A 19,521-nucleotide genomic window follows, 5' to 3' on the forward strand; every position below is an offset into this window, starting at 1 on the left:
CGTCCATCGGTGGCCGCAGCGCGGTGAGCGGTCGGAACACGACGGGTCGGCCGCGGCGCCATTAGTATTCTGCCCGGGCCGGCAGTGGCCGCTCGCCGGCCCGGCCACTCGCTATCGATGTGTGTATGTGGTTCCCGGCCGACGAGACAGATGCGGCAAACATGACAGGCCGGGAGCGCGACCGGCCGCGGCGCGCTGCCCGTGAGCGCCGAACGGGAGCCACGCGGCGTGTCCGCCTGTCACGGTGAACTGCAGCGGAATCACGGAGCTGACAGGGAACCAGATGGTGGAAATCAGATGCAGAATACAGTTACTGGGGGAGACAGAACACTGCAGAGGCAGGTGTAGAATGGGAAACCGGGGAGGAATGCAGCACGTGGCGCCGTGGGGTGGCCTTCGGTAATCTCCGGGTGAGATCAGGATCCGCTAAAACTTTGCCCCGAACAGAAAAGATGCGCTGATACAATAACGTTCAAAAGCTATGGTGGATGCAAGGAACGCCTTTTAGGGGGACGCAGAACCTTAATTACATTTATATAATACAATGCAAGGCAATTAGAGGCCGAGGGGGACCGCAACCTCCAGATTCCTGATAGGTGCGATGGTCGTCGCTCAATGTCCGCATGATCATGTAGGTACGTATGAAATATAGAACCAGTGAACAATACTGGTTATATAAGAGTTAAGTACAACAAAAAAAATGTATATCAACCCATTAATAAAAAGTTTAAGGAGATACGCCGAGCTGTGGCAGGAAGTGGACATTGGTGGAGGAAGAATAACTCATGTGTGACTGTACCTAGGTGTGAGAAACCAGGTGTCGTCGGAGGGATAAGACGGCCGAACTCGTCCGTCTGAACACTGCACAAAAACAACAAAAACGCAGCACAATCGATGACTACTCCGATCGACATACAATTTCATCACTGATGATGACTAAGATGACCTTTGCACTTCTTAAAACGCCATGCCGGAAACTCCTGCAGCCTGTGATTGGCTGCTCCCGGGCAGCCGTTCAGTTTCCTCGTCTCGTCAGCCAGCCCACCAAGGAGAGATTACGCGAGCTGCCTTTTCTGAATCGTGGACCCATTGCGGGAACTATGCACAAACAGTAGTCGGCAGAGGCAAACACGGCTGCGGACCGAGGCCGCGGTGCCGGCGCCGGCCCGGCTGGCCTGTGGGTGTGTCCCGGGTCGTACCTGTCACTCGCTCGTCTCCCACGGGCAGAGTTTCCTTCCAGCGCCGAGCCAGGCACCGGCGCCACATCGGAAAATACTCCGCCGATCCGGCAGAGGAATTAGCAGAAATGCGCGTGGGACAGGTCACAGAGGACGTCGGAGCGCGGATGGCTGAGAGGTGATGGACCCGCCGCCACCATCAGATGCAGCTGAGTCAGCGCCCGAGAGCGCCCACTCCCTCGCTGCCGCCGAATGACCGCACAACGAATATATCGGCCGAGTATCGCCGCCGCGAGTTTAAACGACAACCCACAGTTTACAGACGGCGGCCGCGGCGCCGGTTTGAAGTGCCGCTGGCCAGTGAAAAATCGACGGAAACTTGCTGATACGACGATCAGAAGCGTTTCAATGTCGAGAGTCTATCGCGCAGCACTCAGCAGGTTACACAAACAGAGGCTAATTGCGTGTGCATTTCTGAGTATATTACGGGTATACGGCGGATTATTTTGCGAGGCTCTTGGGAGCGGACCGCCGAACAGGACCCTCTCTCCATCCGGTCGGCAGTTTCGGCCGATTTTTCTGCCGTGTGAAGGCGCCGCCCGGCGGCGGCCCGGGGCGATGTTTGGGGCCACCGACAGTGTTTGGAGCGGGCCGGCCGACTCTGTTTGGCTGGCGGCGCCGGTCGGAAGCGGCAGCGGGCGCGGCCGGCGGCCGGCGGCCGGCGCGCTCCATCCACCTGGGACCGGCGGGCGGCCGGACGGGCCGTCGTGCCGCCGCCGACGTCGCCCGCCGCCTGCGACACCTTGTTATTGTCGCCGTGATTAATGTTGTGCCCAGATTAGCCGATTAACAGAAACAACGGCGCGCATCTATCACTGATGGAGCGCCAGCCGCCGCCAGTCTGTCCCCACAGAGTCATAACAAAAGGGGCGGAGCGCGCCGAAAACAGCGCCGCTCCATTTATTTACCGGCCGCGCAGTGATAGCAGCGCCAATCGCTATGGTGACGCCGCACCCCCGACCAAACGTGCTCCGCTTGCACTCTCGGGAATATACAACATTGCCGGGCCACCGAAATCAAAGGCGCCGACAATGGCAGCGCACGAGTGCTCTGTAAATAAAGTCAAAGTGATTATTCGGTGGGGAAAGACGCAACGATTTTGGGAACCAAGTATTGCGGAGAAGCCAAACTCAAAATATCTGTTCTCTAAACAACACATGCACCTTCCGCCTACACCTCCATATGTTTACCACTTTCCCATATTCAGTCTGTTCTCGTTGGAGTTCTCCCATAAGCCCTCACACGTTCAGGTGTCGCTATCTCGGCCCGGGCCCCAGTGAGCCTGCAGGGCGCCTCTATCGGGCTCCGATCTCCCCAACAGTGACGCGGGGGATGAACTGCCTCCTTCGGCCCCGAGCAGCGCCCGACCGGTTAGATGTGCCCAGATAGCATACCTACTCATGGTCTGGACGGGACGTGTTTTGACTTTCCACGAGCGCATTTAGGAACAGAAGCTCCATTTGGAGGTGGACGTAATTTAGCGGTCTTGTGGTGGAACTACGATGTCATATTCGGTTGTTCACCAGTCACAATTATACAGTGAATGGTGCTAACTCCACAAGTCGTTATCAGGAAAAACAAGGACCTTTTTAAAAATGATGAACTAACCCCGAAAGAAGAAAAATAGGTGATAACTTCTGTTTGCTTTCCTTTTATTAAATCGTTGTGAATGATACATAAGCTATACCGTCAACCTAAAAAAAAACTCATACAAACAACAGCTATGCCGTGCCTTCAATACACATTTAACAATCTACATTCTATCATTCAAAGAAGTCTCACATCACTTGACTCGTTGCATTGCACAGCGGAGCAGCGCCCCACATCACCATCACCCCCCCCCCCCCCCGGCCACCGAGTGCCGCAGAGTGGGCACCCCGGGCGGACTGACCGTGCGGGGTTGGCGCCCCGGCGGACTGACCGTGCGGGGTTGGCGCCCCGGCGGACCGACCGTGTGGGGTTGGCGCCCCGGCGGACTGACCGTGCGGGGTTGGCGCCCCGGCGGACTGACCGTGCGGGGTTGGCGCCCCGGCGGACTGACCGGGGGCTCACCACCAGCGCTCGAACCGGACGTCGGCAGTGTTCAGCCGGAGCCGGCCGAGCAGACACCCCTCGACGGCCTCCACCATGGCGCTGGGCCCGCACAGGTAACAGAGCGGGGCGCCGCCCAGCCGGGCCACGGCCGACTCCACGTCCGAGCTGGACACGCGCCGGTCTGCCCAGACGGACGGGGGCGGGGGGGGGGGGCGGTCAGAGGGAAGTGGTTCTGGTTAGAGTTCAGGTCACTGGTTCGAGTTCAGGTCTGGAGATCATCAGGTCATGTACGCCTTTCGTCGAAAATCCGCACCTTTAATTGGTAAAATAAGAGTAGATACAGCGTTGTTTATGAGAATTATCAACAAACTGTCAAATACCCTTGAGAGTGAGTACTCACTATGGCAGGAGGTATCATCAACAGGCACGCCATTTCCCGTGACGAATAGGTTGGCCGTTACCAAACCCTCGTCGGCCATCCTCGCTATGGTGTCCTGTCGAAGAGCAGAGTCATTTGATGTAAAGAAACTAATTATATTCTTACATTGCTGCATTCCTTTATCTCAGTTACACATAAAACATATGTAGCGGTGTTAAAGTCAAAGCTATGTTCTCGTTTTGTAACTATACAGCAAGCTCGCGCACCTGTGTCAGTTTCTGCGCCCTCCCACCCACCACCCACCCGGAAGATGAGCTCGTGGCGGCTGCGCGCGCTGTAGAGCAGCTCCACCGGCCGCGGCACGTATCCGGCGCCGGTGCGGCGAGACTCGGCGCGCAGGTGGCGGCAGTGGCGCAGGATCGACACCAGCGGGTTAATACCGACGCCCCCGGCCACCAGCAGCAGCGGCCGGGCCGGATCCTGGGGCGCCGGGTGGAAGAAGAAGTTCCCGCCGGCCTTCAGGGTCACCCGACTGCCCACCCGGCACTGCGAACAGCCAACACGGTACAGGTCGTCAATGAGGGACGAAAAAAGTAAATGTTAATATGGTGCCGATTCTGAGCGCCGAGACAGACGCATCATTACAGAATATATAACTGATTTGGGATTATTATTCGAAGGTGATCTATAAGAAATTACGATGGACAATTTCCACGATTTAGTAAAACATAATACGCAACAAAGAAAAGCGAACTAATGGATAAGGTGTTCGTGGTAGCCTTAGCGCTCGCATGGTGGGAAACTGACGAACGAGACTGATGTGCCGGTACATTGCCCGGCTCATGTACTGACCTGCTGGTGGATCCAGACGGCCGGCGGCCACGAGGAGCGTTTGACGGCCAGCTCCAGGGTCCCCTCCATTCGCAGCTGGTCAGGGGCCGAACACATGCTGTAGCCGCCCACCAGATTCGTGCCGGGGATGCAGAAATCCACCCTGCACAACACGACATTAGCAGCTGTTTGGTGTTGCCATTTGATGCTGGTCTGACACGAACTAATGCAGTATTACCTACCGGTTTGATTACATGCATGATGCAATGCATCTTTTCTCATTTCGAGTGTTTTAAATAATATGCATATTGCATATGTAACCATAGTTGCTTTATGTGAATTCGTAAATGCACTAATAATATTTTCAAATGAACATTTGATGGAACACGCACTTCTTAATTTCGCGTCAGTACTTAACATCTGCATTATATTGCCTGCACGAGTCTTACTCGTCGCCTTAGTGCACACCAAACTTTGTTTGCTAAGCGAGCATGTCATATTGACGCCCAGCAACAAAGCCACTTGCCACTGGCCGGCATGAAATCCGAAATTCGGGTCTTCAACCTTGAGCGTCAGGCCGTAGACGGTCGGCGAGATGAGCCTCTTGTCGACGACCTCCGCGCCGCTGACCAGGTCGTGTCGGAACTGGCCGGCCGTCACGTCCAGGTGCTCTTTCCGCGAAGACGACATCCTCCTGAATGGAGGTACACACCGTCACAGCCTGTACTCGGGTCAGACATCACACAGCGCGGCCTTGCACATAGGGAGCACACGGGTTATCGGCTACCATACCACTCACGGCACAGGGTAAGCACAGCGGGTCCGACTCCGTCCAGTCAGGGTCCTTTAGCGTCAGTACTGACGGCCCACCGTTAGATCTACCCGAAATTCACACGGTACTGGCACAGGGATGCTTATCATAATCGGCGACATCGCAGCTACGGTACTTTTACCGCTGGCGGCCCGTTTAAGGCTAGCTCGCTGTTTTCCAATGCCACCCTGTTGTGCAACCCTGAAAGTTTTTCATGTAATGGCAAGTAAAGAAAGAGATAACATGAGCTTTGGGCACCCGCAGCGAGCACCCGCACTTTGTCATGGTCGGTCTATAGTCAAGTGGTCTTCAATTCTAAGCTGACTTACAAGCATATGACGAACTTTTGGCCTGCCCCCTTTTCGGAGAGACGATGTATACCGATTATTAATACGAGACATATTAATTAAAGACGATATCTTTACATGTGCATTTTTTCGTAGTAGGGGTTAGAGTAGGGACAAGAATAGTGGTAGAAGTAAGAGTCCTATATACATTACTGTGCATCATTAACCCGCGCCCTGGTGGGGCCTGTTTATCGCGCGACCTGGTGGGGGGGGGGGGTATTTTTTGCCCCCCCCCCCTCGTATCTCCGAAACTACTGGACGGATTCACAAAATTCAAATGGCGTTCGAAAGCACTGTCAAATTTGTCGAGAGAAATCAAATTTCATTGACCTCGGGGTCACCGATGACGTCACAGGTCAGGTCAAAGATAAAATGTTTTGCCGTTCACGGGTCTTCTAGGGAATGCGCTATAACATCGAGTAAAACGCATTTTATCGAAAATCAGCGATAGGGCGTCAGTTGCCTAGTGCATATGTTGCTATTAGAGGCCACTGATAACACTAGGTCAGGTCATTAGGTCACCCTGTAGGTTAACCCTCGCCCCGCTGGGGGGCAATTTCCCCCCCTCCCCCTGTGTTTTTTCTGAATAGCAAGAAAACGGCGGCGCGCAGCGCCGCCAAATTTTCAGTACCTTCCCGGGCATCAATTTGACACCTTCACACAAAATTTCAAGTCTTAGGTCACCTTAGGTCAGGAGTTATTGAGGTCAAACTGAGGTCATGTTCGAGCAAAAATGAGCAAAAAAAAAAACATGAAATCTTGAAAAGCTCACAAAATCTACAGTTACCAAGCAATTTCAAAGTTCTTTATATGGTTATGTAGACAAATGGCGGCGCTACAAAACTGCTATCTCGGATTTTCAAAATTTTGTTTTTTTTTACCCCTAAAAATTCAAAAAATGTTGTTTTTTAGAAAAACGCAAAACAATTCCCTAATTTTTTCCGAATTTCGGAAAACAGGGATATATGTGATAGTCCCTGCGCTGTTCTATATACATACCAAATTTCAAATCGATACCTCCTTTTTTGGCCAAGTTATAGCGAAAAACTGTTCAAAATTGATGATGTCAAATTTTTGAACTCAATTTTTTTTAGCAATGCTAGACCACGTAGCGCAAAACAAAGACCATCATTGAACTCCCCGTGACGAGCTGCATCAAATCGATACCCATTTATGCAAAAATATCAACTTTGAAATTTGACCTAATTTGACCTGACCTTGAACTGACCTTGACCTAACCTTCACCAGAACATAATCTAAACTGACCCCAAAGACTGCCTGACCCACATAATCGTATTTGGCATATAAAATGGACCATAAAACATGCATCACATGATATTTTCATATTGCGACCCTCAGTGACCTGACCTCTGTGACCTGACCTGGTATCAGTGACCTCAAATAGCAAAATATGTGTTTGACGAACATTTCCCCATCGATGATTTTCAATGAAATGCATTTTACTCGATTTTATAACGCATTTCTTGAAATACCTGTAAACGGTGAAAATTCGACCTTTGACCTGACCTGTGACGTCACCGGTTTGACCTAGGTCAATGCAATTGGGTCACAAGGTAGTTCCCTGATGGGGATATCCAACACCGTTTGCCGCTTGTCGATATGTTGCGTGGTTCTCGAGATCTTAGGGGAGGGGGGGCAAATTGCCCCCCCCCCCGGCCCCCCAGCAGGGCGCGTTGCTCAGCTCGGCAGACCCCAACGGGACGCGGGTTAAAGCCTGGGTCAGCACATGAACCCAATTTTACTAGGGCTGTGCGATGCATGATTTATGGCCAACTTTTCATTTCCAACTCAATGTTGTTCGTTATAAGGCCATCAGGAGCGGTTTAGGTCACTTCCTGGTGGAGGTCAGGTCAATATGTCAGGTCAAAAAAGGTCAAATTTCAAAGTTGATATTTTTGCATAAAATGGGTATTCATTCGATGCAGCTCGTCACGGCGAGTCTAAAAGTGGTCTTCGTTTTTCGTTACGTGGTCTAGAATTGCTAAAAATTGAGTTGGAAAATTTGACATCAATTTTGAACAGTTTTTTTTTTCGCTATGACTTGGCCAAAAATAGGTATCGATCTAAAATTGGGTATGTGAATAGAAGTCATTAGGGGCTATCACATGACATATATTCCGTTTTTTTCGAAACTCGAAAAACTTTTTGGATTTTTTGGCTGTTACTTTTTGGATTTTTTGGAGTCAAAATTCGAAAATTTCAAAATTTCGAGATAGCAGCTTAGTAGCTCTGGTAATTCTACACTTTTTCTTAAACATTTTTCTGTATCTTCAAAACTATAGGCCTCACAGCTCTTCCCGCGAACTTTTTTTTTGTCGAAAACGGCAGAACATGACGTCAGCCTTTGGAAAAGCTTTGGTCACAAATCACAATGTGTACCTAAAATTGATGCCCGGGAGGGTACTGAAAGTTTGGTGACGATCGGCGCAGCGGTTCTGGAGATATATCGAAAAGTCTGGAGGGGGCAAAAATAGCCCCCCGGGCGCGGGTTGAAATGCCCTGCAGACCCTTGCCTTGATCCCCCTTCCCCCTTCAGATACACGGACAGCATCCTTTCAGATGTTGAGACAAATTCGCAGTGTCGAGAGGCGGTTCGAGTTCCGTCTTCCAGGAATGCTGAGCACACTGTATGCTTGCCTTACGGGCTGATCAGCCAGTGGTGGACAGTCGGATAGCACACCCCATGCATCGTTTCATTTAGCTTCGGGTGAGCCGGGAGAGGAGATGGGCTGAAAGCATTCGCCTCGCCTCTCAAGGGCAACAGTCTAAGTGTTGTGGTCTATGGAGGACCAGGTGTTGGCAGGTCTTTGGCTCACAGCCCCCCCCCCCCTCTGGCTCTGTATATGGTAAAATACTACACATACCAATTTTAAAAAGTACACACTGATTCATACTCGTACTGCATGTGGCAAACATCGACGCCTGACTCCTGAGTCGCTACCTAGCGGCAAAACAGAGAAGCAGCAGTTGAATAGATCTCGCTGTAGATGACAGGATGGACCACATCCGTCTGTCAGACCGCCTCAGGTTATGTAAGCAAACCGGGACAAGGCAAAGACACTGAACATTTTGAAAGGCATGAATCGTTATATTAATTCTTTATCAGCATTTGCCTTTTCTGTCAATTATCTCCTTTACTCGCCAATCAAATGGTTGTCACTATTAGGCGCAGTAGAACCCTTGGAACCACGAGTCATGGAATAGCGACGATCCAGGGGAAGGGGAACATTTGCACTTTGCAATTCTGCATACCTATCCCTGTGTGGCCAAAAAGCAGCTCAAAGAATACAAAAGTGAACAAGTAGGGAGGGGGGAGGTTCAGGGCGTTCATGGCTACTATAAGTGTGCAAAAGTATACCCAGGTCCCCGTAGCTCAGTGTGTGTAGTATTGGATTCCTGGCAATGAGAGCCCAAGCCCGAGTCCACACCCCCAGGTCATCTCACCAGGATAGAAGCAGTCACAGCCAGTTGAAATCGAGGCAATAGAAGGAACCACGTCCGGTCTTCATGTGCACCCTAAACTCTGGCGTCCAAATTATCCAGATACCCGCAAATGCGCGATCAGACAGTAGGGACTGTGGGGGCCTGCACAAGATCGGCTTAGCATGGGCTCCAACTCTATTCAATACATCTCTTCTATGAGAATTTATGAGAAACTTAAAGGGACCCTCCCACCTTCAAAAAAGTTTATGAATTGGCATGAAAGTGATGTTGCTCGGTTCAGAAAGAGCGAAAACGAATATCTACCAAATTTCACCGAAAAATATTCACCGGTTTTCAAGATATTAGACTTTTACTTTTGTTTACTTTTTGGGATATCCGCTGTTCCTAGCGACTTTATTTGGAAGCAATAGTTTGGCAGCTGAAAGTGCGGCATTTGTTGCGCGCAAAGCAGCATATACCACCGGCATGTTTATTAATCCCACCCAGAAATGACAAACAAAGCCTCTGATTGGCCAGTTTTGGCTGACAGACGCAGAATATTTGTCACCCATAGAATACTATGCTTTAGCACTTTTTCAATAATGACGCATACGTTATATTCACAGGTTAGGGCAGCTAAAATATTGTAATGGATCTTACGTGTTAAATATAACATTTTTTGGAAGCCCGTACAGATTGTTTCTAGTGAATTAGGTGTCACAAAGTATCAAAAGAAATGATTGTTTTCTACTTACTTAAGAACTAAGGCTTTCAGCCACTAACATCCGCCAGACAGTCTCCAGAATCCTGCGTACGGGGACACCGCAGTCTCGGTTTCTTATGTTATCGCAATGGGGAAAAAGTGAAATTTTAAATGAGTCAGTATCGTGTAAGTACGGATGCTTTCAAAACTAAATACCTTTCAATTCAAATTCCAGAATATCCTTTCGCGGAAATAGCCCTTCTCAGCCTGTCGGCCCATTCTCTAACGCTACAAGCCTGAACAGTGAGCGTCTCATGCGTTGCTCACGTATCGCGATAAAAAGGACGGCGTCATATAATCAAATGAACTTTTCTTATGCATAGAGCATTTGAAACCTCACACCAAACGCCTCCCTTCCTTGTTTTCTACTGCTGCCTTTCACATACCTACCCAATGACCGTTCCCTCGACGTTCCTTATCGACTGCCTCACATTCAACGGCCATCCCAGTAAAAAATACCATTAGAAATTACCAAATGGTTCCAAATGGGAAAAACCATTTGACTTATTGAACACTTTTCCAAATGGTTCCAAAGAGGTTCCATTTGAAATGTGTCCAATTGGCCACCAATTGGTACCAATTGGAACCATTTCATGACCATTTGAAATGTATCCAATTGGTCACCAATTGGTACCAATTGGACACATTTCAAATGGTCATGAAATGGTTCCAATTGGTACCAATTGGTGGCCAATTGGACACATTTCAAATGGAACCTCTTTGGAACCATTTGGAAAAGTGTTCAATAAGTCAAATGGTTTTTCCCATTTGGAACCATTTGGAAATTTCTAATGGTATTTTTTACTGGGCAGCTGGATTACCATTTGAAGATCCTTTTGAAGTCCATGCATTTCATCCAGAAAATAAAAAACTGCACCGTGAATTCTTTTTATTGTTTTACTCTGCAAGCTTATACATTTTCATCAGTACGTACCTACCAACATTAGACATTAACTACACATGGACATTAAATCCCACCTACGCTGAAAACCAATCGGAGGCACTTTCAATCGTTCCTTGAATAAAACTGCTACCTACACGCATTTAGAGGAGAACGAAGCCCCGAAAAGGCATGCATAAAACGATCGGTTTTGGCCCCCATGGAATAAGCCAGCAGGTAACATCATATTGATTGAAGAACATTTTCGAGGACATGATATCTATTAGATATTATTTTGCAAAGGTATTGTGAACATAACGTCCGCGTATCGCAGCTCTGAATCTGCTGGTGTCAGTCCCATGCAGCAGCCACCAGACCACCGCCCCGCCGCCTGCCGTTCGCTGATCATACAGACCGGCTGTCCCAGTGTCTCATCAAACGATCACAGCTGACTCAGTATTTATAAAATGCCAAACAAAAACAGACACGCAATATTGTAGATCATGCCAGCTCTTTCAGTCATGCGCGTGGAGATATGTCGGTAGTTTTCCTATCACAGATCACACTGAACAGAGCAAAAGCGTAGACACGCAGCAATAAATAATGCATTATCAAGTACACCGATCGATGCATCGTGGAATACACCGAATAATATATCACTGCTTTAACGTTCCCCCAGGTGGGGTGGGTGGGGGCGTTTTTGGCCGCACCTGACAATTTTGTGCTTGCATAAATAAAACGACACGAAACTTAGTATAGCTTATGTATAATGCATCGATTCGCATCATTTGTGAAAAAAATGTAACAAACCCCATGTCACCTAAGGTCAGGTCAGGTCACCATGACGTAGAAGTTTGAAACTCGAGCTATTGCATGAGAGAATCAGTACCAACATCCAGAATACATATCTTTAATTTTGATATCGGTGACCTAGGGTCAGGTCAACTTTGCGACGTCTCCAGTTTCAGTCAGTATGAGGAACTCGAAATGCTCTGCTTTTGAAACAAAAACACTCAAACATCGGGATATATCGTATGCTCCTGAGGTCATCTCAGGTCATGTAACGTCTCCAACAGTTTATTTTTGTACATTGATTTTAGATGGAACGTGGCCAGAGCGCTAAAAACATCATAATCATAGGCGGCGGAACGGGGAGGGCACCGGGGCACAGTGCCCCCTTTGATTCTGGCATTTTAACATTAGCCCTATGGGCGTTGCATGGAAAGAATGGGACCAAAACTCGGCAATGCCCCCTCAATTGAAGGTGTTCCGCCGCTACTGATGTTAATCTCAATCTCAATGTAACGAATCGACTGACATGCAATATGGCATTTTCTGCAACTTTGACCTGAGGTCAAATTTATTAAGTTGACCTTGTTAGGTCAACAAAACGAGAGAAACGCAGTGCCGGTAAAATCAACGTAATAAAAGGTTAGTATCAAAAGTTTTAAAAGAAAAGACGATTTCCGAAGCACGCCGAATGTTCAGTTTTTGCCCTTTGGAGGCTCAAACTAGTTGACCTTAGCTCAAATCTGAGAATCTGAAAGATTTTCGAAAGAGCTATCGAATTCGCTTTTCCGCGGCGCTGTAGCTTCTTTGGTTCCCGAGTTATGAACCAATTTCTGAAGTTGTCAAAATCGGGAGCCAAAATTCGTCATCATTTTACTTTTGGTGACCTCCAGTGACCTTAGCGATGACCTGATCGAAAATGACCTGTATGATTCTGAAGAAAAATAGCGAGCTATATATTGATTTTACTGCGTCTTTCCAGCTTTGTTACATTCCAAGATAACCTGGTGTGGCCGAATACGCCTCCCCTCCTTCCCCCCCCCCCCCCACCACCACCACCAAGTTGGCTGAGGGCCACCCGGGCGCGGGTTAATAACATGGCGCAACAGGTTTTGTTATCAACTTGTCCTTTTCACACATAGGCGACACTACATATCACAACCAACGCCTATCACCAACCTGGTGGTGGGCTTTGGCCAGCGATCGCCGATCGGGGCCAACGCGGGCTCTTACTCGTCCGCAGTCAGCACGAATGATGAATTACAGCTGCTCCAGACCGGCCACTTCAATCCAGCGTGTAATCCCCAGTCCACATCAGAACCACTAGAGAAACTCTACTGAGTGGGCCAACTACACTGCATCTTTGACCTCCTTTGCAGCTCTGGCTTTTCAGAATTTGAACAGCCTTCTCTTTCCCCCCCTTCTGTGCTGATGAATGATGATCCTTTGGAAACCTGAAAAAAGACAGTACAGAGAGATGAAACTGTTTTGCTATGGGTCTGTTCCAGTCGCACTTCCTAACACATCTAAACTCCTCCAAGAGCAAGATAGAGGAGGTTGGAGCAGGGCCCTTCTTGTCTTTGTAGGGGCGAAAGCTGCCACTGGAACAGGGAAGCAATCTTGGAGGAGTTAAGAGGTGTTAGGAAGTGCGACTGGAACAGACCCTATGACAATGTCTGTGCATAGAGCGAGGCGCGAGCAGATGGTAGAAGTGGTCGATTGGTGAGTGGAACAAATGCAAATGTCAGGAAAGCAGTCATATTTTGTGATAGGCATGATGCAGATGTTGGCCAAGCTGACAAGGCATATATAATTATCAGCTTGTTACACTATCATATTTTGTTTGTTTAACAGAGGGAATATAATGTTAAAAAGCCTTAGCCAGATGAAAGTAGATAATATAAGCTCTATAGAAAAATGTTGATGTAAGTAATGTAGGATTTGTGGTTTTTAAAGGCTAGGTAAATCTAAATGTGTTCCCTGTTCAACAATTATTCAGCATTCAGACATTGATATCAATGTACATGCATCAACATACCTGTTGTGAAGTGATTCTGGGCTGCTTTCCTGCCCTGTTCAAGTGCTCTGCGGCCGCCGCGGCTCCCGCGGCCGGGAGGCGGAGCCTAATTTCGGTTAGGTTGAACACCCTCGCGGCTGCGGCCGCTGCGGCCGGGGACGAGAATGGCACGGTTGTTTTGAAAGGAGATGCTGATCAAAATTTTGTGCGTAATTACTTTATAATGGCTTTATTATTTCAATTAGTATCTTTTTAAACCAATTATTCCTTAACAACATAATAAAATCAACCGAAACAAAGAGCGAAATCCGCAATGTTTTGTCTCACGCGCGCAGTTTATGTCGAAGTTTCCCTGCGGTCGCTCCCGAGCGACCGCGGGAGCCGCAGGAAGAGCTACGCATTACCCAGAATGCTGCTCTCGCCTGATTGGCCGCCTGCTAAGCTCCGCCTTTTTGGCCGCGGGAGCCGCGGCGGCCGCAGACACTTGAACAGGGCCCTGAGCAATTGATGGCCACGACTGGAATATTAAAAACACAGCTAATTTTTTTCCATTTTGTTAACTATGACTGAGGATCTTCTGTGCTGAAAAAGAGATAGACAATAGACATCAGCTGATAGACATTGTACAACTCATTTGTGAAACAAGATCAATTCCATTTAGGGGGAGGTCTTGGGATAATGGTGACATGAATGATTTTCAGTTTTCACTTTTCACCAGTCCAGGTACCTAGTGACAAAATGAAATATTGTAGGAGGTATCAATGATAATGTTTCTGGTAGAAAATGCAGGCATTTTAGAATTCAGTTGAAGATTTAGATGGAGGATTTTTGGAAAATATTTGCCACAAATAACATAGGAATCTCAGAAACACAAACCAAATCTTATTTGATGTCAAAAACAAATCAAACTGTTACCATTGAACACCAAACAGCATGCTGAGTAGTCATTGACTAAGACATATGCATGTTACACATGGCTACAGTACTTTGAAATAGCTTTTATAAAATGTATGCATTCATGTAATCTGAACATGTAAATATTTCAGCTTAAACTTGTTTTACACTAAACCTGGTACGTCAAGAAAAAAATGATTAATATGAGAAGCCCAAAACAAGTTATTGAAAACATAAACAAAGGTAACATTACAACAAAACTGAGTCAAAACACTCAAAACTAAGTGTTTCAATGAATGCAAGATCAATGCGTGTCACTGTGTCTGTGTGGTTAGTGGCATGACGTGACATGACTATCATCAATACCTGACAGTACAATTAGCATGATATTATCGTTATTGCAATTGTAATAAAAAATGATAAATTGAACTTTTCTTCTCACTTTCTATAGCCAAAATACCTGAGATTTTTTAATATCAAGTTTGCGTACTCCAAAATCGTAACTATTCTAGGCTTCTTCCAGTACCTAATAAGTTTGCACAAGACTATTACCCATTAGATGTATAGGGAAAATCATGACCACTTGACTAAAAAATGGTTCACTTGGTTCTTACAAGCCTGTTAACTCACTACACAAAGTGAGGGGGGGCACTGCAAAAGGGCGTGGAAATCGCCACATTTGTCTCAAGATGTTTAATGCATAATAATCGGCACCAAAATATCGTCGTATTAGTATGCAATGTCACAAAAAGAAAAAGCCAACGTCATTTATCAAATATCAAAGCAAATTGGCAATATCTAGCGCAACGAAACACATAATTCAACACCTAAAGAGGCCGGCCGAGTCCCCGACACCACCATGGCGACCGCTCAAGTCCAACTGGCCGGCAACTGGGCAATCAGGGAGCTTGTTTGTCATTTCTGGGTGGGATTAAAAAACATGCATACCACCGCGTGCTACAAAACGTTTTAGTCAAACATTTAAAAATCGTTAGATATCTGCGCTGACGTCACACATTCAGAGGGGTATTCCCATGCATTAGCCCCTCTGAATCAAAATACTGCAATTTTGAAATTCAATATTTCCGATTTAAGGCATTTCTCGATGTTGTGAGTGCCGAAACCGGTAATTGTGAGCCAGGGACCCCATATTGGCTATCTCAACTCAAATCTAATGTTAAGGTGGGAGGGCCCTTTAAAGATTGAACCGAAGTCCAGCCTGTGCTGGAAATCATGTTCTACAATGTTCTACATGAATAAGGACAAAAATAAAAAATGTGACATACCTTAAAATGCTGTACCTTAAAACTGAGGTAATTCTTCTTAGAGCAGAGTGATACATATTGGACCTTGGCAATTATTAGCAAAGTAATCTTGTTGGCAATTACATTCAGTGCCCTGCAAGAATAGACATATTAGTAAGCATAGAATATTGATAATTGAAAACAAACATTGAATTATGAATAAGCTTAACTATTGTTATCATAGCATATTGTATAAGGGTATTAATATTGAAATATTGTAACATTGATTACATTTGTTATCAAGCATACTTAAAAGAAATGAAGAACCGAGTATCATGGCTGCGGAAAGCACTAAGCAGCACATTTTAAAATAAATATACCACTTTTTATGTTAGTTTTTGCTACAATCTTATTATTTTTATGCTTACAATGATCTGGAAAGAAAATAATATATTGACAAAAGGAATTTTTAAATTACTAGCCTAAAGGAAGAACTATATTCCATCATTGGAAGAGGCTAAATAGTGGTTGCAGCAAGAGCTTAATGCATTGACCAATCATGTTGCATAGTTAAACGCCAACTGCATGCTGATTGGCTTACATTGGCCTCTACGACAGGGGATAGGTGGGCCAGTGGCTGCATTCTTGGCATGCTTTAATGCACAAAATTCCTGTGTAATGCACTGATATTGGATCAAGATTCAAGAAATGGAGCATTTTTTCCCTAGGTTGATCATTGGGCCATAAAAGGTCCTGATTTGTGAATTGTGCTAATCTCGGCACAAACAACAAAACTGCTACTCCAGTCCAGAACCCCATGTTAAGAATTTACTTTTATCAAGTCGGCTCTAATACAACCTATAAATATAATTTAAAAATCAAGTACTTCTTAGTTCTCTTTGTTATCATGACCTTTCCTCCTTTCCAAAACTATGCTGAGCCAAAATTATATTGTTTTAGGGCTAAAAAATATAATTTTGGCTCAGCATATTTTTGGAAAGGAGGAGAGGTCATGATAACAAAGAAGTACTTGATTTTTACATTAATAATGATCCTCTAACAAGCACTAAAACAGATATAAATATAATTGTTTTCCATTCCTTCAGCCACCTTGTGTGCATGCATGTCTAGTTCAATATGAATTTAATAATTCTGGAAATTTCAATTCTTAGGATTTTGTTTTAATATGTAAATTGTAATGCACATAACATGTTTTACAATGAACATTAGTAAAAAAATACTGTTATGTGTTTAAAATAAATGTTCCAAAGATGACACTTGATTTTATAAATTAATTCAAATGAAAAGGTAGGCATAACTTACAAATAATGGCAGCATCAGTATTGGTATTCTTTAAAGGGACCCTCCCACCTTCAAAAAAGTTTATGAATTGGCATGAAAGTGATGTCACTCGGTTCAGAAAGAGCGAAAACGAATATCTACCAAATTTCACCAAAAAATATTCACCGGTTTTCAAGATATTACTTTTACTTTTGTTTACTTTTTGGGATCTCCGCTGTTCCTAGCGACTTTATTTGGAAGCAATAGTTTGGCAGCTGAAAGTGCGGCACTTGTTGCGCGCATAGCAGCATATACCACCGCGTGCTACAAACGTTTTAGTCAAACATTTAAAAATCATTAGATATCTGCGCTGACGTCACACATTCAGAGGGGTATTCCTATGCATTAGCCCCTCTGAATCAAAATGCTGCAATTTTGAAATTAAATATTTCCGATTTAAGGCATTTCTCGATGTTGTGAGTGCCGAAACCGGTAATTGTGAGCCATGGACCCCATTTTGGCTATCTCAACTCAAATCTAATGTTAAGGTGGGAGGGTCCCTTTAAGCGATTCAAACGTATTTGTTCATCAGCACTAGAACATTGATAACTACATCACATCATAAGTCGCATTTACATAGCATTTTTGACGAGGCTCCACTCTAGCTCGTTTATTTGGCGATAATGTCGATGCAGTGGTCTTCAAATATTTAGAGGGGATCATTTTGTAAATTGTTAAGCATCATTGCAATTGGCTTTTGCGACATCACGGACGGAGATATAATCTTGCAGCAAACCCTATGTAAACGCGTCTTTTGTTGGAATGTGAACTCAACTAGCCTTGGCTCAACTTATACTTTTCAAAAATCAGCATTCAAACCTTACCGACCTTACAAGGTGCCCATATTCTAGCCTCAGCCTATCTGTAATAATCTTGCCTCAGCCAACACAGCCCATGATGAAAGCGTAGCGCCTTCGCCGCCAGCTGGAGATGAGAAATATCTGTTCTTTTGTTTCAAGTCGTAATGATTGCGCCCGTGTTACCTAGCATTTCGAAATAATACCACTTGGCTGCTTGGCAACTTGGAAAAGCGTAATTCGACTGCTACTGAATACAAGGTCAGAGGTGCACGTCTATCAATTCAGCAGCAACGAATATCAGCCTCACAGCAGCATATTTCGGGGTCTTTCGATATGGCTGAAAATCGGTATACAGGGCCTCCTCGATGCGCTGATTCCGAAAATGTACCTCTTTGGGGTGGTATTTTGCACCGTTAACGAGTTAACGGCCATTTAACATTTTAACGGGAAACGGCGGGGTCTTTCGATTTGGCTGAAAATCGGCATACAGGGCCTCCTCGATGCGCTGATTCCGAAAATGTACCTATTTGGGGTGGCATTTTGCACCGTTAACGAGTTAACGGCCAGTTAACATTTTAACGGGAAACAGCGGGGTCTTTCGATTTAGCTGAAAATCGGTGTACAGGGCCTTCTTGATGCGCTGATTCCGAAAATGTACCTCTTTGGCGTGGTATTTAGCACCGTTAACGAGTTAACGACCAATTAACATTTTAACGGGAAACGGCGGGGTCTTTCGATTTGGCTGAAAATCAATATACAGGGCCTCCTCGATGCGCTGATTACGAAAATGTGCCTCTTTAGGGTGGTATTTCGCACCGTTAACGAGTTAACGACCAAATAACATTTTAACGGGAAACGGCGGGGTCTTTCGATTTGGCTGAAAACCGGTATACAGGGCCTCCTTGATGCGCTGATTTCGAAAATGTGCCTCTTTGGGGTGGTATTTTGCACCGTTAACGAGTTAACGATCCGTTAACATTTCCGCAGCATGTATCGATTTCAGCAGCAAATTTTCGGGGTCTTTCGATTTGGCTGAAAATCGGAATACAGGGCCTCCTCGATGCGCTGATTCCGAAAATGTACCTCTTTGGGGTGGTATTTTGCACCATTAACGAGTTAACGACCAATTAACATTTTAACGGGAAACGGCGGTGTCTTTCGATTTGCCTGAAAATCAGTATACAGGGCCTCCTCGATGCGCTGATTCCGAAAATGTACCTCTTTGGGGTGGTATTTTGCACCGTTAACGAGTTAACGGCCAATTAACATTTTAACGGGAAACGGCGGGGTCTTTCGATTTGGCTGAAAATCGGTTTACAGGGCCTCCTCGATGCGCTGATTCCGAAAATTTACCATCCGTTAACGAGTTAACGACCAATTAACATTTTAACGGGAAACGGCGGGGTCTAATTTTATTGACCTCGAGGTCACCGATGACGTTACAGGTCAGGTCAAAGTAAAAATTATTAGCATTTTGGCTTGTTCACATTTTGGGCTCTGGCCGCCGTCTTACAAGTCAGATCAGGCTCATTTTTGGTTTACACACTCATGAACAGATGCTCTAGATACCCTGATAATACCACCCCAAAGAGGTACCTTTTCGGAATCAGCGCATCGAGGAGGCCCTGTATACCGATTTTCCGTTATACCGTTATTTTATACCGTTAAATTGTTAATTGGTCGTTAACTCGTTAACCCGCGCATGACTG

General features: G+C 46.0%; 1 protein-coding gene and 1 long non-coding RNA gene across 6 annotated transcripts; both read right to left on the reverse strand.

Moving 5' to 3' along the window:
* Nucleotides 1-2,873: 2,873 nt before the first annotated feature.
* On the reverse strand, nt 2,874-18,061 carry LOC122390189 (oxidoreductase NAD-binding domain-containing protein 1-like). 5 transcript variants are annotated; one of them, XM_043382928.1, is made up of 7 exons: nt 17,841-18,061; nt 15,714-15,825; nt 5,009-5,176; nt 4,504-4,645; nt 3,955-4,197; nt 3,673-3,766; nt 2,874-3,453 (listed from the first exon to the last, which is right to left on the reverse strand). In XM_043382928.1, exons 2-7 carry the CDS (start codon nt 15,767-15,769, stop codon nt 3,287-3,289), a joined length of 870 nt encoding a protein of 289 aa, XP_043238863.1. In that variant the 5' UTR covers nt 15,770-15,825; nt 17,841-18,061; the 3' UTR covers nt 2,874-3,286. The 5 variants fall into 5 exon arrangements, with proteins under 5 accessions (XP_043238863.1, XP_043238871.1, XP_043238845.1 ...); XM_043382936.1 differs by having other exon boundaries at nt 5,047-5,176; nt 17,841-17,911; XM_043382910.1 differs by having other exon boundaries at nt 2,874-3,458; nt 17,841-17,899.
* Nucleotides 11,175-13,587, reverse strand: LOC122390219. The gene is made up of 2 exons (XR_006258108.1): nt 13,555-13,587; nt 11,175-12,970 (listed from the first exon to the last, which is right to left on the reverse strand). It is a non-coding gene; the product is annotated as an uncharacterized LOC122390219 (long non-coding RNA).
* Nucleotides 18,062-19,521: the final 1,460 nt, after the last annotated feature.

This window comes from Amphibalanus amphitrite, unplaced genomic scaffold (assembly GCF_019059575.1).
Source record: "Amphibalanus amphitrite isolate SeventyFive unplaced genomic scaffold, NRLGWU_Aamphi_draft 000020F_arrow, whole genome shotgun sequence".
Lineage (NCBI taxonomy): Eukaryota > Metazoa > Arthropoda > Thecostraca > Balanomorpha > Balanidae > Amphibalanus > Amphibalanus amphitrite.

What these genes read in the sequence shown, in the direction of transcription:
- LOC122390189 (XM_043382928.1), bottom strand. Translation starts at nt 15,769, where the DNA reads ATGTATCACTCTGCTCTAAGAAGAATTACCTCAGTTTTAAGGTACAGC. An exon ending in CCGTCTGGATCCACCAGCAG is followed by an intron (nt 4,198 to 4,503) that starts GTCAGTACATGA and finishes GGCTGTTCGCAG; the next exon opens with TGCCGGGTGGGCAGTCGGGT. An exon ending in GCCACGAGCTCATCTTCCGG is followed by an intron (nt 3,767 to 3,954) that starts GTGGGTGGTGGG and finishes GCTCTTCGACAG; the next exon opens with GACACCATAGCGAGGATGGC.